Source organism: Carettochelys insculpta, chromosome 25, assembly GCF_033958435.1.
Source record: "Carettochelys insculpta isolate YL-2023 chromosome 25, ASM3395843v1, whole genome shotgun sequence".
NCBI classification, from domain to species: domain Eukaryota; kingdom Metazoa; phylum Chordata; order Testudines; family Carettochelyidae; genus Carettochelys; species Carettochelys insculpta.
This window is the reverse complement of record NC_134161.1, coordinates 9333834-9353856: the sequence shown is the minus strand read 5'-3', so window position 1 is coordinate 9353856 and position 20023 is coordinate 9333834. Positions and strand designations below refer to the sequence as shown.

General features: G+C 43.3%; 2 protein-coding genes and 1 non-coding gene across 4 annotated transcripts in view; all 3 read left to right on the top strand.

Moving 5' to 3' along the window:
• CLMP (CXADR like cell adhesion molecule) overlaps window positions 1–7855 on the top strand; it is a 71867-nt gene extending 64012 nt beyond the window's left edge. The window contains exons 6-8 of one of the 2 annotated variants that reach the window (XR_012642534.1): window positions 2086–2227; window positions 4112–4809; window positions 7168–7855. Coding sequence is in view for 1 of the 2 variants with exons in the window: in XM_074977030.1 (XP_074833131.1) it covers window positions 2086–2227; window positions 4112–4406 (437 nt within the window). In the remaining variant the exon portion in view is untranslated. Of the gene's footprint in view, window positions 1–2085; window positions 2228–4111 lie in introns of both variants that reach the window. The other variant, XM_074977030.1, reaches the window with a different exon arrangement.
• A 3589-nt stretch (window positions 7856–11444) lies between these two features.
• HSPA8 (heat shock protein family A (Hsp70) member 8) lies at window positions 11445–17951 on the top strand. Its single transcript, XM_074977013.1, has 9 exons — window positions 11445–11576; window positions 12734–12943; window positions 13762–13967; window positions 14073–14225; window positions 14332–14887; window positions 15196–15398; window positions 15774–15976; window positions 16376–16604; window positions 17494–17951. The coding sequence occupies exons 2-9, from the start codon at window positions 12739–12741 to the stop codon at window positions 17677–17679; spliced, it is 1941 nt and encodes a 646-aa protein (XP_074833114.1). The 5' UTR covers window positions 11445–11576; window positions 12734–12738; the 3' UTR covers window positions 17680–17951.
• LOC142001697 (small nucleolar RNA SNORD14) lies at window positions 16850–16945 on the top strand. The gene has a single exon (XR_012642560.1). It is a non-coding gene; the product is annotated as a small nucleolar RNA SNORD14 (small nucleolar RNA).
• Window positions 17952–20023: the final 2072 nt, after the last annotated feature.

The following is a 20023-nucleotide window of genomic DNA, read 5'->3' as shown; positions in this document are numbered from 1 at the left end:
GAATTGAAAATTGAGCACCTGTACCAATTAAGAGAGGAAGCTGTATACAAATAGTCTGAGAAGACTTATTGTGGAAAAAAACATGATTAAAAAAAACATTGGCTGCATTTCGTTTTTAATCCCTGTTTGACAACTTCTGCGTAATACCAGAGATTAGGATGTCACACCTGGTTAACCATGCCAGCTGGAATTACAGGTGTGGGATACCAGGCTATGGCTAGCACACTTCATTGTGTCCACTAAAATCTATGTTTAGAAATAAATCGATCTAAAAAACACATTTTTCTGGCTTTTCAAAACTCTGTGGGCCCATTTCACAGGAAAGATCAGCAGAGAGGTGAAAGCTTGAAAATCAATGGGATGCGCAAGAGGGGCCTGCTGTGAATGTTCTCTGTGGAAATCACACAACATTACAATTTATTTTGCAATGGTCATCTTTTTCCACACACATATCTCAAAATGGGGATGGAGAAAGATGGGGCGAAGGAAAGGCAAAGAAAATAATGAAATGTTCAATGGAGAGAGGGATTTGTGTTTTCAAGTTGTCTGGCTGTTATAAATTGGTTATTATAAATTGTAACATTGCATGTGGGATGTTTTCTTAAGCCAAGTCAAGGGTGCCCAGTCAAATGCATAGGTACCATTTCTGTAAATCTAAGGACTTTTCTATACACGCAGTTTTCAATGGATTAACTTAAGGTGTAATTTTTAAACCAATCTAGTTCGATCAGTGAAAACCTCTGTGTAGACACGCTGCACTTAAAAAGTGGTGTACTTTGTTTAACTTAAACCTATAACTAAGCTATCTTGAGATAATTTAAAAATAAACCTAGTTAAAGTGACTAAAAGAGTGCCCACGCAGCCTTTTGCATCAACTTAACTAAATTGGTTTAAAATCTCACTTTAAGATAAACTAGCAACAAGCGAACTCTCCCTGTAGACAAGAGTAAAGGAACTGATTTATGCCAAAATAAACCACTCTTAAATAAGAGTGACCATACAGGGGTTTGCACTGACTTAACTGAATAGGCTTAAAACTACTGTCACTTAACTTGATGCAACTCTACATGTAGGCAAGGCCTAAATAACTGGATTAATTAAATAAATTTTGTTCTGATTCATATCCCATAATACTTGCACAGTGACAGTTTAATTGGGTTTAATGAGATTAATGCATTAACAGGTGTGTTGTGAACAAGACACGAAAAGTCATTCTCCCGCTCTACTCTGCGCTGGTTAGGCGTTAGCCGGAGTATTGTGTCCAGTTCTGGGCACCGCAGTTCAGGAAGGATGTGGAGAGATTGTAGAGGGTCCAGAGGAGAGCAACGAGAATGATCAAAGGTCTAGAAAACATGACCTATGAAGAAAGGCTGAAAGAATTGGGCTTGTTTAGTTTGGAAAAGAGGAGATCGAGGGGGGACATGATAGCAGTTTTCAGGTATTTAAAAGGGTGTCATAAGGCAGAGGGAGGGAACTTGTTCTTCCTTGCCTCTGAGGATAGAACAAGAGGCAATGGACTGAAATTGCAGCAAGGGAGGTTCACGTTGGACATTAGGAAAAAGTTCCTGACTGTCAGGTTGATCAAACACTGGAACGAATTGCCAAGGGAGGTGGTAGAATCTCCATCACTGGAGCTATTTAAGAAGAGGTTAGATAGATGGCTTTCAGGGATGGTCTAGAAAGTGCTTGGTCCTGCCATGAGGGCAGGGGGCTGGACTCAATGGCCTCTCAAGGTCCCTTCCAGTCCTACTCTTCTATGATTCTATGAGATACTTGGAAAAACTTTCTAATAATAAGGATTGATTAGTACTGGAACAGGCTTTCAAGGAGGTTGTGGAATTCTCATCATGGGAGGATTCTAAGAACAGGTTGCCCAAACGTGTCAGGAATGGTTTAGGTTTATTTGGTCCTGTCTCAGCACAGCGGATCTGGACTAAACCTCTCAAGATGCTTTCCAGCTCTACATTCCTATTTCTATGATTTTGTGCAATCTAAGTAATGCCCAAGAATAGGCTGTGGGGTGGAGTCTGGCTATGGGACTTTGTGGAGAATCTACTAACGAATATTTGCTTTCTGGGATAACAGATGCACGAAGTATTGGTATGGTTGCCGGAGCAGTATGTGGGGTGGTGGTGGGGCTGTCCTTAGTCTTTCTGATCGTGTGGCTGACCATAAGGAGGAAAGAAAAGAAGAGGTATGAAGAAGAAGAGGCCCCAAATGAAATCAGGTAACTCTTATCTCACACATTTCCAACATGATAGGTTAAGTTAATACACAGTTTCTGTTGTCTGTCAACTAACACACCAAAATCGCTGTGGCCACGTCTACACAAGAAGCCTGTCGACAGACATTACTGTCAGAAGGGATTTCCTGGAGAAACTTCTGTTGACAGATTGCAGCTACACATAAAAGCAAATCAAAAGAGTAATCTGCTCTGTGGACAAAGAACAGCCAAACTGCCCGGCCCTCCCTCAACAGCTGACCAGAAGCTCTGCAAACAGGGCTGTGGAGTGAACCAAAAGCCCTTCTGTCAGCAAAGGACCCCAGCACGTCTACACGGCTGTTTTGTCAACAGAACACTGTCAAAAGGGGCATTATACCTGCCCGCACACGTGCTGGGTTTTGTTTACAAACTGCCAACAAAGTGCATTTGCTGTGTAGACGCTCCGCATTTTTCTGGCAAAAGACCAGATTTGCTGGGAAAAGCCGCTCGTGTAGACGTGGCCATGTGAGCCTTGTATTAAGATGTTTGACTTTTATGGCCACCAGCATGTAAATATTGATTAACAAGGTTCTAGACCATCTTGTGGAGATCTTGAAATGAAAATGAAGTATAGATTTTCCAAGAGCAGATCTAAGATAAAATACAGCCCACGCATTGTCTGACTCATTTCACACACACAGTTTCCACCCCTCCCCGAGCCAATATTTTTCTCTTTTCTGAATTGAATTCAGATTGAACTTTTTTTAAAATTCTTAACCATTTGAATGATTTATTTTCACCTCCAATTCCTGTCTGTAGGAGTGGGATGTTCTAGCAGTCTTTCAGGCTACGATGAACAGCCTTCATTGCTTTTGCACTAAGTGAAAGAATGCTCACAGTATGAGAGCCGAGGCTGAAATTCTACCCAGAGCTGATGTAATACCACTGCTGACATGTGTTTGAGGTACTCATTATGAGTGTAAGCCAGCAAAGCTAGATTTTGCCTTAAGTTCTCAGTAGAGAAATTGCTGGAAAAGGAAATCTCCAGAAATGCATTTCAGCAAGCTCTGCCCTTGGAGAATGAATACCTCCCTTTATTTCATCCTTAATTCTGTTTGTTCAGGAGTGCCTGCCCTCACTTGACATCCATTTACCAGTAGGCAGGGGTCTTTATAATCCATTCAGCAGTCAATCTCTCTCTCCTATTAATTGCCTATGTGGTCAGAATAAGCAGTTTACTTTGCTAAACTCCAGCCTACAGACTGACTTCCTTCTTCTTTTCTCTGCTTCAGCGCCTTGCTTTACATTTCCCTTCCATCTTTTGTTGCAGTCTCAGCTTCTGGCTCTTGCTAAATCATCTTTTTACACATCTCTTCTCACGTTGCTTCATCTTCTTCCTTTTTTGCATGCCTGCCTGAGTACACCTCACCCCAGTAACATTTACTAGCACACCCTGCCCCGTTGGTTTCTGATCACATGAGTAAGTATTACTCATGCTGAGTTGAGATGGCAGCATCAGGCCACCATTATCCGAACTCTTTGCATTATGAATATATATATCTTGCACTCATTCCAGAGATTTCAAAGCCATCTACAGATAAAATTAAGTGATAATTCCTTGTGAGGTATGAGTTTTTAATGCTTTTTACAGCTACATCAGCTGATAAATGGAGTGTTTAAGGTACACGCCAGAGTGTCACACAGCAAGTCAGATGCCAAATAGATCTGAATTCAGGAGTCCTAGAACCCTGCTCAAATCACAAGGCTTTTTATCTATTTTACAACAGATACAGAATGTTAAGACATATGCCTGATGGGAGTGGCAACTCAATCTCGTATAATGTATGGTCTTCACTATTTTTGTTCTCATTGGATTTTAATCCTATTATCTCTCATGTTTGGTTGCAGAGAAGATGCAGAGGCTCCAAAAGCTCGTCTAGTGAAACCTGGCTCCTCCTCCTCTGGATCCAGGAGCTCACGTTCAGGCTCCTCCTCAACCAGATCGACAGCCAACAGTGGCTCTCGCAGCCAAAGGACTTTATCCACGGAAGCCACCCCTCATATAACTCCTCCCCAGTACAGCCGGGTGCAGACAGAGGCTATGGAAATTGATCCAAAGAAAGTTAACCATTCCACTCTGGTGAAAATGGGAGCCACTCCAGTCATGCTACCTGCTCAGAGCCGGGCCTTCCAGACCGTTTGATTGCTCAGCTGTAATCTGAGACTCCAACCATCCAGAACTACTGCATACATCACCAGCCATATAAGAATCATTAGATTAGCTTGTTTATCTTTCTGGCTCATTTTTTAAAAAAAAACACTTCTGATTTTTTGTACCATGAGAAGCCCTCTAAACCGCACCTCTTTCTGCATATTCCTACACTGAGGCTGAGACACTGTTTTTTTTAAAGAAAGACCTGACACTGGACAAAAAGGGGGCTTTATTTTGTAATTAATACTTTTTAAAAAGGGAACGTTGGGTACTCTGAAAATATAGCTGCAACTTTGGACAGCTGAGCACTGTGAAAATTAAGTATCATGTCCTGGTGTCTGGATAAATCTCAGGATTTTTAAAAAAGGGATCGCCAGAGGCACAATACATACAGGTGAGGTTTTGAAAACATCTTTTGTGCAGGCTTTTGAGAAATTAGTAAAAGCCATTTTCTTGTCCCCTGAGGCAAGATCTTAGATGAGGATGGTCCTCTGATCACCTTCCAAGGGAAATGATAGCTGCTTCATATTTTTGCATTACAACCTTCAGCAAAATAACTTTAGGAGGCAAAAACTCAAACCCACTGGCAAGTAATCACACAAATCGGTACGGAGAAGCACCAGAAATGTAGCCGACAGAAACAGCCCTTGTGCTGGAGAAAGGTCCTGTGTTGTTATGGGGATGCAGGCATAGTAACTGCAAGAGGAAATTGCAGACTGACCTAAGGCTACACTATTGTTTCTATTTTGGGATACATTTCTACATTTGAATGTAGAAATGGTCCCACTGAAAAGGAGCCTGAATCTGCTCTGATTAACACCAATGTCAATCGGCAAAAGGTACTGTCAGGCCCTAAATCCCAGGTATGAGTATATTGTGAAGTGAGGGGTAGTGACTGAGCAGCATATGAAGCCCTGGAGGATGAACATGGAGCGTGCTGTTCCTGATGATGGAGACTGATGCACCAATCAGCGATGAGCGGAGTTGCAGAAGTGTTGTGAATAGTCCCATAGCTGAATGGACCATGTGACTGAATTGTCTCACACACTTCCAAGTAAGGGCTCTGGTACATTGGTGGAGCTTGCTGGTAGGGAAGCACATTGAAAACAGACTACAAATTTAAAACTAATTTGAACTCAAATACTTCTTCTATGCAATACATTGTACTTAATTCAGCTGGGGTCCTCAGTACCATATTGCATTATTGAGGTAAGAAAATAGCATGACTCCAAAAAGTATTTGACATTTACAAGAAAAATATAAAATACTTAAGATAAAATAAATATTTATAGGGGGCATAAACCTTTGTTCTTCAAGTCGTAAACTAAACACTAAAATGACAGGGGTTAGGGATAAATGTCCCCGTAGGCAGATTAGTTCATAATTGCCGAGTATATTTATTGCATCTTCTTCTGAAGCACTTTGTACTGACCACTGTCAGGCACAGGACACTGAACTAAATGGATCATTGCTTTGATCCAGCATGTCCTATGTTCCCATATGCCTAAATTTAGGAGTTCATAATGATGGTAACTGAGTTTTACTCTTACCAATGTGAGAGGTTTTCTCCATCCCATGGAAGAAGTTCAGTACCATTGGAAACATAATGGTACTGTACAGAGACCTGAGCAAGTTCAACTCTGTAATTGTTTCATTTGAGGGATTAAAGTTAACCTCCTTTTCTGACAGAGGTCCAGCATGTTAGACTCTTGGTTTTGGATGGAGACTTTAGAAAATAATGGCTTGCGATCTCCTGCAGAGGCACCCAAACCTGAAGGTTTGTTCTATCAGGAGACAGAGTTCCATAGCCACATGGAAAAATCCACGAGGAATTTTGATATATTCTTTGAGAACTTTGCTTTCTAATAACAGTAACCCTCTTTAATCTTCCCACGCAAAAATATGTTCACTTCCCTTCCTTTCCCAAACTACAATGTTATCAGGATATAAGCATTGTCGTGCAGGATAAATAGTCTGAAGTCACACATTTAATTTTGCAAGCCCACTGGAAAATCCCCAAATTCTATTTTCTTTTGGTTAGACCTTCTGCTTTCATGCCCCAATACATGGTATTGTCCACTATATTGTTTTACTTATCATCTTTCCATTACTAACCAAAATGCATAGATATTTCACATTTACTTGCCCCTTAATAAACATGTGGCTGAAATTAGCAGTTTGTGTACAAGTGGGGTTGCACCCATTTAACTAAGCATGTACTTTAAAATCAATGCACTTAAATTCATGCAAACAACTTAAATTAACATTATACCTAGTTTGTATTCATGTTGCTTGAACCGATTAAGAGCAGGTTGAAGCTAAATTGAAATAAGCCAAGTGTTGGTCCAGGAGTTGGCACCAGTTTAACTAATGGTTTGTCTATAGTTTAATTAATCTAGTACACTCTATATATGGAGATTTAGGTCACCTTAACTGTGTTGCTCAGGGAGGTAGATTTTTCACATCCCTGAGCAATGGAAGTAGGTGCACTTAATTGTCTCATTTAGACCAGGCCTAAATTGGTTTTTTAAAAAGTACTTAAGTTAAAACAGAGTAATGCACGTGTCGTGGAATAAACGGGACTTGTAGCGCATAGCTTTTGTGTTGGCCCTCCACACATAAGTGAATTTCACCACTTGAATGAATGGTGATAGAAATCCACAATTTTACAGTGTACCTTCACTAAACTCACAGACAGTGCTGGGAACAAGCATTTCATATGACAAAGCATGTGCTACTTTCCTTATTACAGAAATCTTTAATTGAGCAACCGGAGTCTTATTACCAGAGAACGGAGGGAAAGGATTCAGAAAGGCGAGCTGGCTGATGTCTAGATACAAGATACTGTGTGTTCTTCTTGAGCCTTCACTTGATATTGTAGATTCCTGGCCAAACTTTCCATTCTTTAACTGAAACTGGAAAAGTACAAGCCATGATACCACTGTTCGGAACATTTACCAATAATCTTACAGATTAAAATGAAGTCAACACTGAACTTCATTATTAATATCAAACTAAAAAGAAAAAAGCGAACTAAACGAAAGGGTATGTAAAGAAGATATTATTTCAGTGCAAAAATTTCATTTTCAAAGGGACTTTTTCTGAGTTCATCATGGTACAATCAGGAGTCTTTGAAGGGAAACAATCCAGTTAAACCAAACTTTTTTGTACAATATTGTATTTAAAGCATTTACTGTTATGATGTATACCAATTATTGCTACAATGTGATTGCATACATTCTTATGTAGTTTTTGTTTTTTCCTTGGTGGCTAACCTGAATTTACTTTTCTGTTCTAATACCTGCTATATTTGGTGTACTTGTCCTGTGTTTGAGAGACACAGAGGAAAACAAATATTTATTATAGATTCCTTTGAATCAACAATTTAATAAAACTGTTTAGGAGTTTTCTGTTTTTGTTTTTAATAAAGATGCTGAGCTTAAAAAGTCTGCCATTCAATTAACCTAGTAAGAATGCTCTACTTTCTGAGATCTATTATACTATACATCAAAGGTGCGCAAAGTGGGGGACAGGCCCCCTCGGGGTGGATAACATTTCATAAGGGGGGCTTAGCACAATCAGCTGCTGGGTCTCAGGCTCATCCGACCCATTAAAAACATTGAAATATGTTACTGTTTTATGTATATGTATTCACATTTATTTATATTCAACATACTTATTTTCTTACACACACCAAAACGTTTTTTCTTCCATATAAACATAACTGAAATTTCCATCAGTTTGGATTACATTACACAGGTTGAGGGGGACCCTGCTAATTTCAGGGACGAAAAGTGAGGCCCAACATAAAAAGTTTGCTCACTCTGCTAAACGCAGTCAAGCAAGACATGAAGCAAAAGGCCTGTGTTTATAAAAACATCTTGATTATTCTGTAATTACTGTATTTGGTGCATCAGAAATCCTAAGGAAATCAGCATACTTGTCCATGACCTTACAGTCCAAATTACACACAGCGTAAGTATGTATAAACATTAAGTGAAATCTTGGCCCCACTTGAAATCAATGAGACTCCACTGATATTTAGGTTGAGGGTGAAAGATTATTATAGTATTATGTAGGGTGTGAATATAAAGGTGCACTTGGTTACAGATGTACAACCACCTTTTAGACTCAGGTGGCATGCCTGTGTAGGGTTTAAAATGGGCCAGATGTTTGTTTTGTTTCAAAGGTTCATAACAAATCATGTTATAGGCAAACAAATACAATTCTGTACAAACGTCTTCTGAGCTGCCACTTGAAATGCACCCTCTTTGCTGGGATGCTCTTTCTGCAACAGCTTATTTTGACAGCATAACTGTGAGCGGCATGCAGCAGGGGATTAGTATATATTTACATGAGTGGAAATATAACGTGGAGACTGTTGCATTGTTATCCCTGGGCTTATTTTGGTTTATTACCACTGATTATGGGCAAGAGAAGTTTACAGGGGATTAAAAAGCAGGACCGAAAAAGCCCTGTGAGGCCAAATTTTCATCAGTGGAGAAAATCAGTATTACCCGAAATCAATCTCTTCTAACAAATACAGGGGCAATTTTCCTCATCTGTCAGTTTATCTAATGCAAGAAATTAGAGTGTGGAGGAATTTGCAGGATTTCACCTGCTCCCCTGCCATATTGTGAAATATTCCCTGACATAAACTAAGTACATTTTTAAAAGGCATTAGCCAATAGCTTATAAATAAGAACAGCGTGCAGTTGCTTGGATAAAAATTACAAGTATTGTCAATTGTTTCTGGATGGAAATGATTACCATCCAGTTTAGGAAGCAATTAACATTCTCCCCCATATATTGCACTGCACTGCACTACATTGTAAAGAGGCATCAGGCACCAAAGGGTGCTGAGTCCATGGTTGTTGATGAAGATGTTGTAGAGATTTTTATGCCTTCCTCTGCATCTTCTAGCACTGGGCTCTGTTGGTGGTAGAATACCTAATCAGACAGCCTCAATGTCCTATTTTGCTATGGAAAATCCTTTGGTATATTAGTTAAGTGAAATACATTACACAGGGCAACAAGATTACACCTTTCACCAAAGCATCCAGAAATGGTACTGTCTGAGGCAGGATATCTGGTAAAATGGACCTCAAGAACTTCTGGTGTGGCTTACTCATATGTTCTGTAATAGAAGATTGAATAAATAGACGTTTGATTTGCCTCCCTTCGAAGCATTCTGCACTGGATACTATCGGAGGCAAGAAATCCTGACAAAATGAACCATTCATCTATTTGACTGCATGGTAACACTAGCAGTATTAACAAATTTATCTACAGTGTTTTTAATTAGACTGCAGAGCACTTTACAAAAGAGGTATCATTTTCGCTATTTTACTGATAGAGAAATTGAACCATAAGGTATAGCGAGTTGTCTGAAGTTACCTGGTAGGCCCATGGCAGAGCCAGAAAGACAAACCAGGTCTTCTGAGACCCATTTTAGTGTTCTAAGCAACGGACACAGCACCTGCCTTACAGTCTGTTATTACAAACGGGTGCAAAGAGCATATGCTCTTCATTAAACTATCACACATTAGCCAGTGTTGGAAATGAACCTCAGATATTTACCCAATGGCTTTATCCCTTTATGCACAAGTCTACAGTTCGATATTTCACTATAGGATACAAACTAGTAAGGAGGTATCTCCCAGCTACAGCTGAAGACAGCATATTGGGTTAGATGAGCTCAGAGCAGTTTGGCTGTCTCAATACTTCTGGACTGGTATCGTGCAGTAAAGTATGTGTTCGAGAAGTGGGGTGGGCAGTCTTATTCAGTCTCTTGACACTGAGCATCCCCCTAGTCAAGGTGAAAAAAAGTGACTATGCCCCAAAGTGTATTACTGAAATGTAAAACAAAAAGATAATTTAGTCCGTGCCTCAGTTTGCTCCCAAAGTGACAAGACAGACGTTCTTGGAAAAGTATGGATTCAGTAGAAGACACGAGGGTTTTGTGTTTTTTTTGCCTTTAATAATATACAATTCTTCCACACTAGGTTTTTTCCCCCCTCAGCGGAGCCCAATGCACTTTCCTAGAAACACTATTCCCCAACTTTAAGGATTAGAAAACTGCAACTAGAACTAGGGTTTAGTTACCACTTCAGTACCTTGCTCGCTAGGCCACGGGACTCTGCCCACACGCTCTGCCCTGGAGGCCTGGCCGGCCTACGCCTCAGATTTAGGCCAACCGAACTGCATCCCTCAGGGCGCGGAGACATTTGCTTCCCCCACCTCCACCACGTCAGAGCAACGACGACCTATACCGTCTTGTAGACGGGCCCCGCGACTAACTCTCCTCGGCTACCTGCGTGCGGGGGGGGTGGGGGGGGATGGATTCCTGTAGCGTCTTCTCCATAGGCCCGCGGCGACATGCTGCGGAAGGCGGGAAAGCTTACACAAGGCACAGCACGTAGAAATGCATCATGGGACAGGTGAAAGCGGACCCCCCGCCCGCCAGGCCAAAGCTACGGCATGTGGTACAAGGGTGGTTCCCCGCCTTCGATCCCCGATTGCTTTCCCTTTGGAGATCCTTACCCTTACCATTCCCCCCCGGCCCGCTCTTGACTACCACCACAACTGGGAAGCCGCCATTTTATTTCCCTTCCCGCTCTCCCTTAGGGCCCGCGGGGCCATCAACTGCCACTAGCTGCGCGATCCAATTGGTCATTCCCCTCTTTGTACCCCGCCCCCATACTTTCGAAACATGCAAATACGGCCAGGGTGCGATACGATTGGCTCTGCAATCTGTCTTCCTTCCGCCTCCTCCTCCCCGGGTTTGAGGGGAGGGAAGCTCTCTTTATGGAAATTAAAAGAGGCAGCTCGCAGGTTTGATTGGCTCCCGCATTGTCTCAGCCTCACCCCATCCGGCCGCCGGCCCCTTCCCCAGCAAGGGACCGGCGTGAAGGTTCCAGAACGCCGGCCGGCCGACCCGCCTCCTTTCTGTGTGCGTCACAGACGGGGGGCGAGCTCCCCTCGCCGCGATTGGCTCCTGCTGGGGGAAGGCGTGCCAGGATTGGTCGGCTAGCGGCGAAGCTGCGCGTCAGTTCTGGAAGGTTCTGAGAGCCGTATATAAAGGGTGCGGGAAGCCGGTAGCTGTTCTTGGCTAGCTGCGGTGTCGCTCCGTGTTGAGTTCTTGTGCTTTGAGCGAGAGAGGTAAGGGGGGGCCTTGGTTGTCGATCGAGGTGAGACCCGAACGGAATGTCAGCCGTTCAAGGCTCGGTGTTCCTGAAGTAGGTCTCACGGTCTGGGCGGCTCGTTGGGGCGGGGGGGGAGTGTGATCGCTACCGTAGCTCCTTTTTGCTTTCAGGCTGGGGGCTTTGGGAGGGGCGGTGAATTCCGGGAGGAAAGAAGCGGGACCCGGCTTTTCATTGAGCTTTTGGGCTTGCGACATAGGCGTCCCGCATGGCCGCGGGGAGATGTTCCACGGGTTGATCCAAGGGCGGCTGTTGATCCCCTGTGGTGGGAAGCTAACGTGGGAGTACCTTAGGCCGTGGTAGGGTTTGCGTGGGGGCAGGGAAGACCGCCTCCGCGGTCATCTAGGCTTGCGGGTTTAGCTCCTCCCACCTGCGCTGCGCCTCGCCGGCTCTACCAGGCGTGGGATTGGGCGGCGGCGGGGCGGGGGGGCCCTGTGAGTCCGCTTCAGCCGCTCGTTCCGCAGTGGCGAGAGCGCATGCGTCAGAATCGGGAGGCTGCGGGACGTTTTGGGACAGTAGAAGGGGATGCGGCAGGGGGTGGTGAGAACATTTGTGCCAAAACGGCTCAATTGCCACGTTTTGCGGAGGCGTATGTAGCCTGGTTTGCACGTGGTCCCGCGAAAGATGCTTGGCGGATACTTTCCGTCACTGGCCCCGTGTTTGCAAAAAAAACTTGAATTTTTGCTGGGAAAACTCAGGGAGACATCACTTACCAGTAGGCAGCGACTGCCACGTGGCTGCAGTGAGTCACCCATGTGCCACATGGGGCACCATGGTCCGCAGTGGCTAATTAAATGGCAGTTACTGTAGACTTTGTTCTCTTTTTGCTGGCAGAGTGGCTCAACTTTCAGCACTCCTGGCTTTTTGTATCCTAGGCATGATACTGTTCCTTGCCTGTCTTAACAAAAAAAAAAATGTGATTTTTTCGTATCCTGTGACTTAATTCTAGTAGGTGTCATGACTGTTTTGCAAGTTGTTAGTTTGCATTTAACCAGAAAGGAATCAAGTTAAAATCTCGATAGATGTGTTAGTATATTACTTTAATATTCTGACCTTAAGTCTCCTAACAGGCCTTTGTGAAAGGCGGGCTGGCATACTGATTGTTTTTCATTGCAGGCAAAATGTCTAAGGGACCAGCTGTTGGAATTGATCTTGGCACCACATATTCCTGTGTTGGTGTCTTCCAACATGGTAAGGTGGAAATCATTGCCAATGATCAGGGTAACAGGACCACGCCAAGTTACGTTGCCTTCACAGATACAGAGCGGCTGATTGGTGATGCTGCAAAGAACCAAGTTGCAATGAATCCAACTAACACAGTCTTTGGTAAGGGGAGTGAAATGCTGCCTTTTAATATTACATCAAAGAGTTAATTTGTATAATTCTTGGGGCTTACTCATGTGGATTTAAATGCTGAGTGTTTTTTTTCTTTCATATTGGTGTCAGTTTGGGTCACAATGCCTACTCCTGCATTGGGTGGTAGGAAGTAGTCCCTATACTAATAACTAGTCCTGTAGCACTTAAAGACAATTTATTGGGTGATGTTGTTTTTGGATCTGGAGAGGTGGATCTGCCTCACCCAAAGCACCTTACGTAATTATTGTATTGGTCTTTAAAGTGCTGTGTGACTGTTCCTTCATCCCCAGAAGGGTCACAAAGCAAGCAAAACAAAGGAACAAATGTCATCTTAAAGTTACACTTTACATAGATTGGTTCTTTTTGTCAGGAGATTAATCATTCTAGTAATTCTAAATTACTTTTTTAGAGTTGCCTTTGCTGCTGCTCTGAACACCTGCAGACTACATCATTGGTGGGGCAGACTGAGACTTCCAGGCATGACTTGATTTTTATTCTAGTGCTGGAAATTGTGCAGCCTCCATTTTATTTGCCCAATGATAGGCTTTTAACATGGTCTTGATACAAGTAGGTAGAATGTCTGTCTAAACCTGAGACAAAGAAGCAGAAATGTAGGATTTTAAAGACTAAATTAGTTGGGTTTTAGAGTAGTTAATACCAAAAGCGGGGGGGGTAGTTGCTATAATTCTGACATAATTAGATGGGCAAGGGCCTTATTGATGTAATGGTTAACATCTGGCAGCATGGCTTTGGAAGGTAAAAGGGCTAATGACAGTTAAATCTTTCAGATGCAAAGCGGCTGATTGGTCGTAGATTTGATGATTCTGTTGTCCAGTCCGATATGAAACATTGGCCTTTCATAGTGGTAAATGACGCTGGCAGGCCAAAAGTCCAGGTTGAGTACAAAGGGGAGACAAAGAGCTTCTACCCAGAAGAAATCTCTTCTATGGTTTTGACCAAGATGAAGGAGATTGCAGAAGCATACCTTGGGAAGGTGAGATTAGGGTTTTCTCATACTTAGAATTTAACAAGTTAACATGAGTTTGGTGTTCACTTATGGGGGTATTCAAATTTATTGACTCGTCTTCTTTTATCATAGACTGTTACTAATGCTGTAGTCACTGTACCAGCCTACTTCAATGACTCCCAGCGCCAGGCCACAAAAGATGCTGGAACCATTGCAGGTCTCAATGTTCTCAGGATCATCAATGAACCCACTGCTGCTGCTATTGCTTATGGGTTGGACAAGAAGGTAAGCAAACTAACAGCATAAGAGAACAGTACAGAAATTGGTTCAGTGCTGGTGTGATCTGAGGCTTTAGAGTGGTACAGAAAACACTTTCTTATTTTTTTTGTAGGTTGGAGCTGAAAGGAATGTACTTATATTTGATCTTGGAGGTGGCACTTTTGATGTTTCCATTCTCACTATTGAGGATGGAATCTTTGAAGTAAAGTCTACTGCTGGTGATACCCACTTGGGTGGGGAGGACTTTGATAACCGTATGGTCAACCATTTCATTGCTGAATTCAAGCGCAAACACAAGAAAGATATAACTGAGAACAAGAGAGCAGTTCGTCGTCTCCGCACAGCTTGTGAACGTGCTAAGCGTACCTTATCTTCTAGCACTCAGGCAAGCATTGAAATTGACTCTCTTTACGAGGGCATTGATTTTTACACCTCAATTACCAGAGCACGTTTTGAAGAGTTAAATGCTGATCTTTTCCGTGGCACTCTGGATCCTGTGGAGAAGGCACTGCGAGATGCCAAACTGGACAAATCACAGATCCATGATATTGTACTGGTTGGTGGCTCCACCCGTATCCCTAAGATTCAGAAACTCCTCCAAGACTTCTTCAATGGGAAAGAGCTGAATAAGAGCATCAATCCTGATGAAGCTGTGGCTTATGGTGCAGGTAACTATTCCTCTACTATTGGTTTCTGGTACAGAGCTAATTAAAAATCAGGATGGCAATAGATTTTGCAAAAGATTTAAGGTGGTGAAGTGTACCTAGTAACTGTCATGGTTTTTATTTGGGTGACTTGTGAATCCTAATGGCATCAGTGCCAAATCACTAATGTAAACTAAAAATCCTTAACTTGGGGTGATGAATCACAAGAGTTTGCCCTGAAGCTGACTAAAGCCTGCCTTGGGTGTCTGAGTCAAACTTGTCTGCTTGTGATAGTATATTTGCAGTGTCTTCAAATCCCATTTTGTTCTTAGCTGTTCAGGCTGCCATCTTGTCTGGAGACAAGTCTGAGAATGTACAAGACCTGCTGCTGTTGGATGTCACTCCTCTGTCGCTGGGCATTGAAACAGCTGGTGGTGTCATGACAGTCCTGATCAAGCGGAACACCACAATCCCCACGAAGCAGACTCAGACATTCACCACCTATTCTGATAACCAGCCTGGTGTACTCATTCAGGTATGCAGCAAGGGGTGGTGCTTGAGCAAAAAAGACCTAATTTGGCAATTGAGTTAATATCAGTTATAAAGAGTCTTACAGAAGTGCAATCTGTTAGCGAGTGGTCACCACAGGTGGCTGGGTTTGAGGAAGCTCTCCTTGGGGAAGTTTCTTGAAGAGTGGTAACTTATGGCTGCGATGATGATCATGTTTCCAAAGCCATTCGTAGTTTCGACCAGAAGTCGAAAGACCCATGTTGGCCCGAAGTACCTTCCTTGGATGTCTGAGCGACCATAAGTCACTTTATTTTACTTGCTGATGAAATAGTTGGAAAGGGTAAGATTTGTAAACTTGAATGCTGTGCTGATCTGTTGCTGGCTCTCCTACCCACACCAGGTCTACGAAGGGGAGAGAGCCATGACAAAAGACAACAACTTGCTGGGCAAGTTTGAGCTGACTGGCATCCCTCCAGCTCCAAGGGGTGTACCTCAGATTGAAGTAACATTTGATATTGATGCCAATGGCATCCTAAATGTGTCTGCTGTGGACAAGAGCACTGGAAAGGAGAACAAGATCACAATCACAAATGACAAAGGTAGGTGTTTAGTGTCAACATGGCTGCAGCAGTCAAAAAATAGCATAAAGCCCTGAAATGGGGGAGTGTGCAAATGATTCTCAGCAGGGAAGATCTTAGGGCTTAAGGGTGGTACTAGACCCACAACTCCCTTCCTGCAACTAGCCAAGAAGCTTGCTTTTCATTGGCATGGTAGTACATTAGACTAGAGTTTAATTTGCCATGTTAAACTGGGATTAATGTAGTTTTGATTAAGTAAAGGATCTATTGCTTTCAGTTAGCTTAATTGTTACATGGGTGGCTTCTGGTGGATAGTGGATTTACTTAATGGTATAAAGCTTAAAATGGGGTGTATGGGGCTCTTAATACAAAATTCAGGTGTAGTTGGGCTACACATGCTTGGATTTCTTTATCTTGCAGGTAGATTAAGCAAGGAAGATATTGAACGTATGGTCCAAGAAGCTGAGAAATACAAAGCAGAAGATGAGAAGCAGCGTGATAAGGTGTCTTCAAAGAACTCTCTTGAGTCATATGCTTTCAACATGAAGGCTACTGTCGAAGATGAAAAGCTCCAGGGCAAGATCAGTGATGAAGACAAACAGAAAATTCTTGATAAATGCAATGAAATCATCAATTGGCTGGACAAAAATCAGGTATGTTAATGTTGTCATGGAGCTGTAATAGAGTAGAAATGTTGAAAATGGCCTATAAAATTGCCACAGGTGTTTGACTTCACTGGAATGAGCCCACTTACTCATGTGGGAACAAACTGGCAAGTCTCCAGCCCTTGAGACCCCTTAATGTGAGGGTTTTTGTTTTAATGGGCTACAGAAGGTAGCAACAACCAAAGGAGGGTTTGAGCTGCTTAGAGAAATCTTTGTGGGGCAGGTTGCGATGGTTGCTGTGATGAATGATTCCAAAGCCATTCGTAGTTTCGACCAGAAGTCAACAGACAAATGTTGGCCTAAAGCACCTTCCTTGGATGTCTGAGCGACCATGAAACCTTGCTAAATGGCTTTCTTAACCTCACATAAGAGGTCCAGAGGAACAAAGATAAGAATTGCTACAAGCTCAATTAAACTTCTTCCAATGTTTCACATGCTCAGCTTAAATGCAATACAAGAACCATGTGCTAATTGAAATAAGTTAACCAGTGGCTTTTGCAACACTGTGACAGTATTTCTTGACCTATTTCCACCAGAGGAGGTAACATGGTACAGGTACTAAATGTTTCAAGTCTCCTTTGCAGTTGCACCAAGTTTAGACAGTGCTTTTAATCCCTGTGATCATACAGAAGTTTTGAGGTCTAAAATTTCTGTGGCTTGAAACAATGCATGGTTTAGCACACCACTCACACCTGTTTGACTCTTGAATTCTTGCTGTCCAGTGATGAGTTTCCTCCTAGTGTTAATGTGCCATCATAGCACTTTACCACAAGGTAAATGGAGTGAAGGTGAGGCTGTAGAAGTATAGGCAGTAGCTTGGTTTTTGCCCTTCAAGGGTATCCATGCAGCATGTACAACTTGGTTTTTTCTCTTGCAGACTGCTGAGAAAGAAGAGTTTGAACATCAACAGAAAGAACTGGAGAAAGTGTGCAACCCCATTATCACCAAGCTGTACCAGAGTGCAGGAGGAATGCCTGGTGGCATGCCTGGAGGGTTCCCTGGTGGCGGAGCTCCCCCATCTGGAGGGGCTTCATCTGGACCAACCATTGAGGAAGTAGATTAAATGCATTGGAGGAAGCATTCCACAGCTGACTAATTCTTAGAGTTGAAGGACTCAAGGCAAAGTGCACTGGCAGTTAAAAATTCCATATTTGAGCTGCTGTATAAATTGTTTCTGGGCATTTTCTTGGCATTCTGAATACTTGAACATGTGCACAGGGAGGGGGAGGTGACCACCATTGCACTTTATGAGTACTGTAAACCAGTGGAAATGCAATTTGTGTCCTAAGGAATAAAAACTTATTTAATTGGCATAAAAAGGCTTAACTCCTCATTTACTCTGAAAAGAGGGCATGAGTGGTAGAGGCTACTGTGGGGCAAGGGGATTGCTGTATTGCAGAGCAGCTAGGCAGGGGGAAAGCATAGGCTGCTGTCTTCCTTTCAAGCAATTATCTACTGTGGGGCTGCTGCCTGCTTACTCTTCCCTCTAGATCTTGTCTCTGCTCTAGGCCCTCAGTAGGCCTTCCCTGTTGTGAAGGTGGGGAAACTGAGGTACAGTGGGACCAAAGTAAGTGGCAGAAGCAGCACAGGAGCAGAGTTTCCCCCATGCAAGTCCATACGCTGCACCTTTTGACTAGCTCAGGCTATTCCTGCCTCATCAGTAGGCAGTAGCACTGCCCTACCTTCCAGAAGGTGGTGAGTAACTCAGCTGGGCAAACTCCCATGGAAAAGGTCTTGAGCTGCAGGTGGACACATAGCAACTAGTGCTACTCAACATAAGAGGTAGAATAAACTTTCTTCTACCAAGGTCTCTGCAAATGATGACCACTTCTAGGAACACTGGCATTCTGCTGATCAGCTGAGTGGCTTCTGAATCTGAGCATTAGGGTTGCCAGGAACACTCAAGTCCCCTGTGACCTTAAGTGGATGCTCCCAGCTAGTCATGGATTCAATCTTGTTTGGGCTGTCTTGCTACAAGTGTGCAAGGAAACAGCCCAAGGTGGAGAATCTACAGCTGTGACAGCACTAGCAGGGGTTGGTACCAAAGGTGGGGTGCAGGCTGTGTCAGATGGTGCTGTTAGTGGATTCCAGCACTATGATTCTTGCCCCGCAGCAGCACAATCCCACTAGTCAGGATGTACACTAAGCAGCAGTATTACTGCTTTTGTAGACATTGCAGCCATATGTTCAGATGCGATCCCTGAAAAGGATAGAGCCTGAGACAGTGGGTCTGCAAGAATGGCTGCTGGCCTGGGTGTAGGCAGAGGTGAAATCCCCCAGCAAGGGGGCATGGAATTCTAGTACTGAACCTGAGGCTAGATCTGTGAGTAGAAGACATTGAGTGAGGATCAAGTTAACTTTTGGGTCTGGGTTGTGGGACTTGACTGGGCTGCCTGCTGCCTCCTACCTATAAACTAAAGCATGGAGAATTGCTTCCTTGTGATTGATTTACCTTCCTTAGGCACATTGATACATCAGCTGGTAATGACCTATAGGAGTTAGGGGTGGGTTGGAGTTTAAATGAAATGCTAATTGTGATACTTAGTAATCAGGTACACAAGTCACATGTCTTGGTTTTTAAGACTGATGTGGTTGTGTTTCAGAGGGATAGCAGTCCTATGTAGACATGCTGAAGTCAACTACTAAAAGAGCCATTTGCTCATTTTCTCCTTGAGGGTTAAGAGGTTCAGGTTATGTCAAAAGCAGACATCCAAAGTGTGTGTGTGTGTGTGTTTGTGTTTGCCCTTAGATCATGACAGTATATGCCCATGCTTGGAATTGGTGACTTTTGTAGGCTTCTTAAACCTAGTGCCTTTTAGGGTGAGGCACTTAAATGTTCAGGCAGAGCTCAACTGCATTGGAAAAGCCATGCTAGTTTAGGTGGGAATTTCTGTGAAATGTTCCTTTGAGCTTCTGAGCCTTAGCACCAGCCAAGCTGTGGGAGGTCTCCGCTTGCTGAGCACAGGCAGCTGCTCAGGCACAAAGTTGACCTGATGGGCATCTAGAGAAAACTTTCAACTTTGCTGCCTGCTGTAGCTTGCTCTAGCTCTGGGCTCCTCAAAGCACTCAAGAGCAACTGCAACAAGCTGCCTTGTGCAACAGGTTCACAGTGGGAAGCAACAGCTGAACCTTCCCCACAGTCAGTGCTGTTGCACCACAGGTCTCCTTCTCATTAACCCTACATGCCTTTATTTCAATTCTGCCCCAAGTATCCAGTTTTCAGTCCTACACCTCATTTGCATGCACCATGGAGGCTGGAACAGTCTGGCATTCAGAAACATGGATCATGCTTCATGGGGTAGGTAGGGAATGATGCATGCCCCATAGCATCTCAAACCCCAGGTGAACATTAACATAGCAGCAGTGTTGGCTTCAGATGGAGCTGGACTGTAGAAACAATCGCTGGA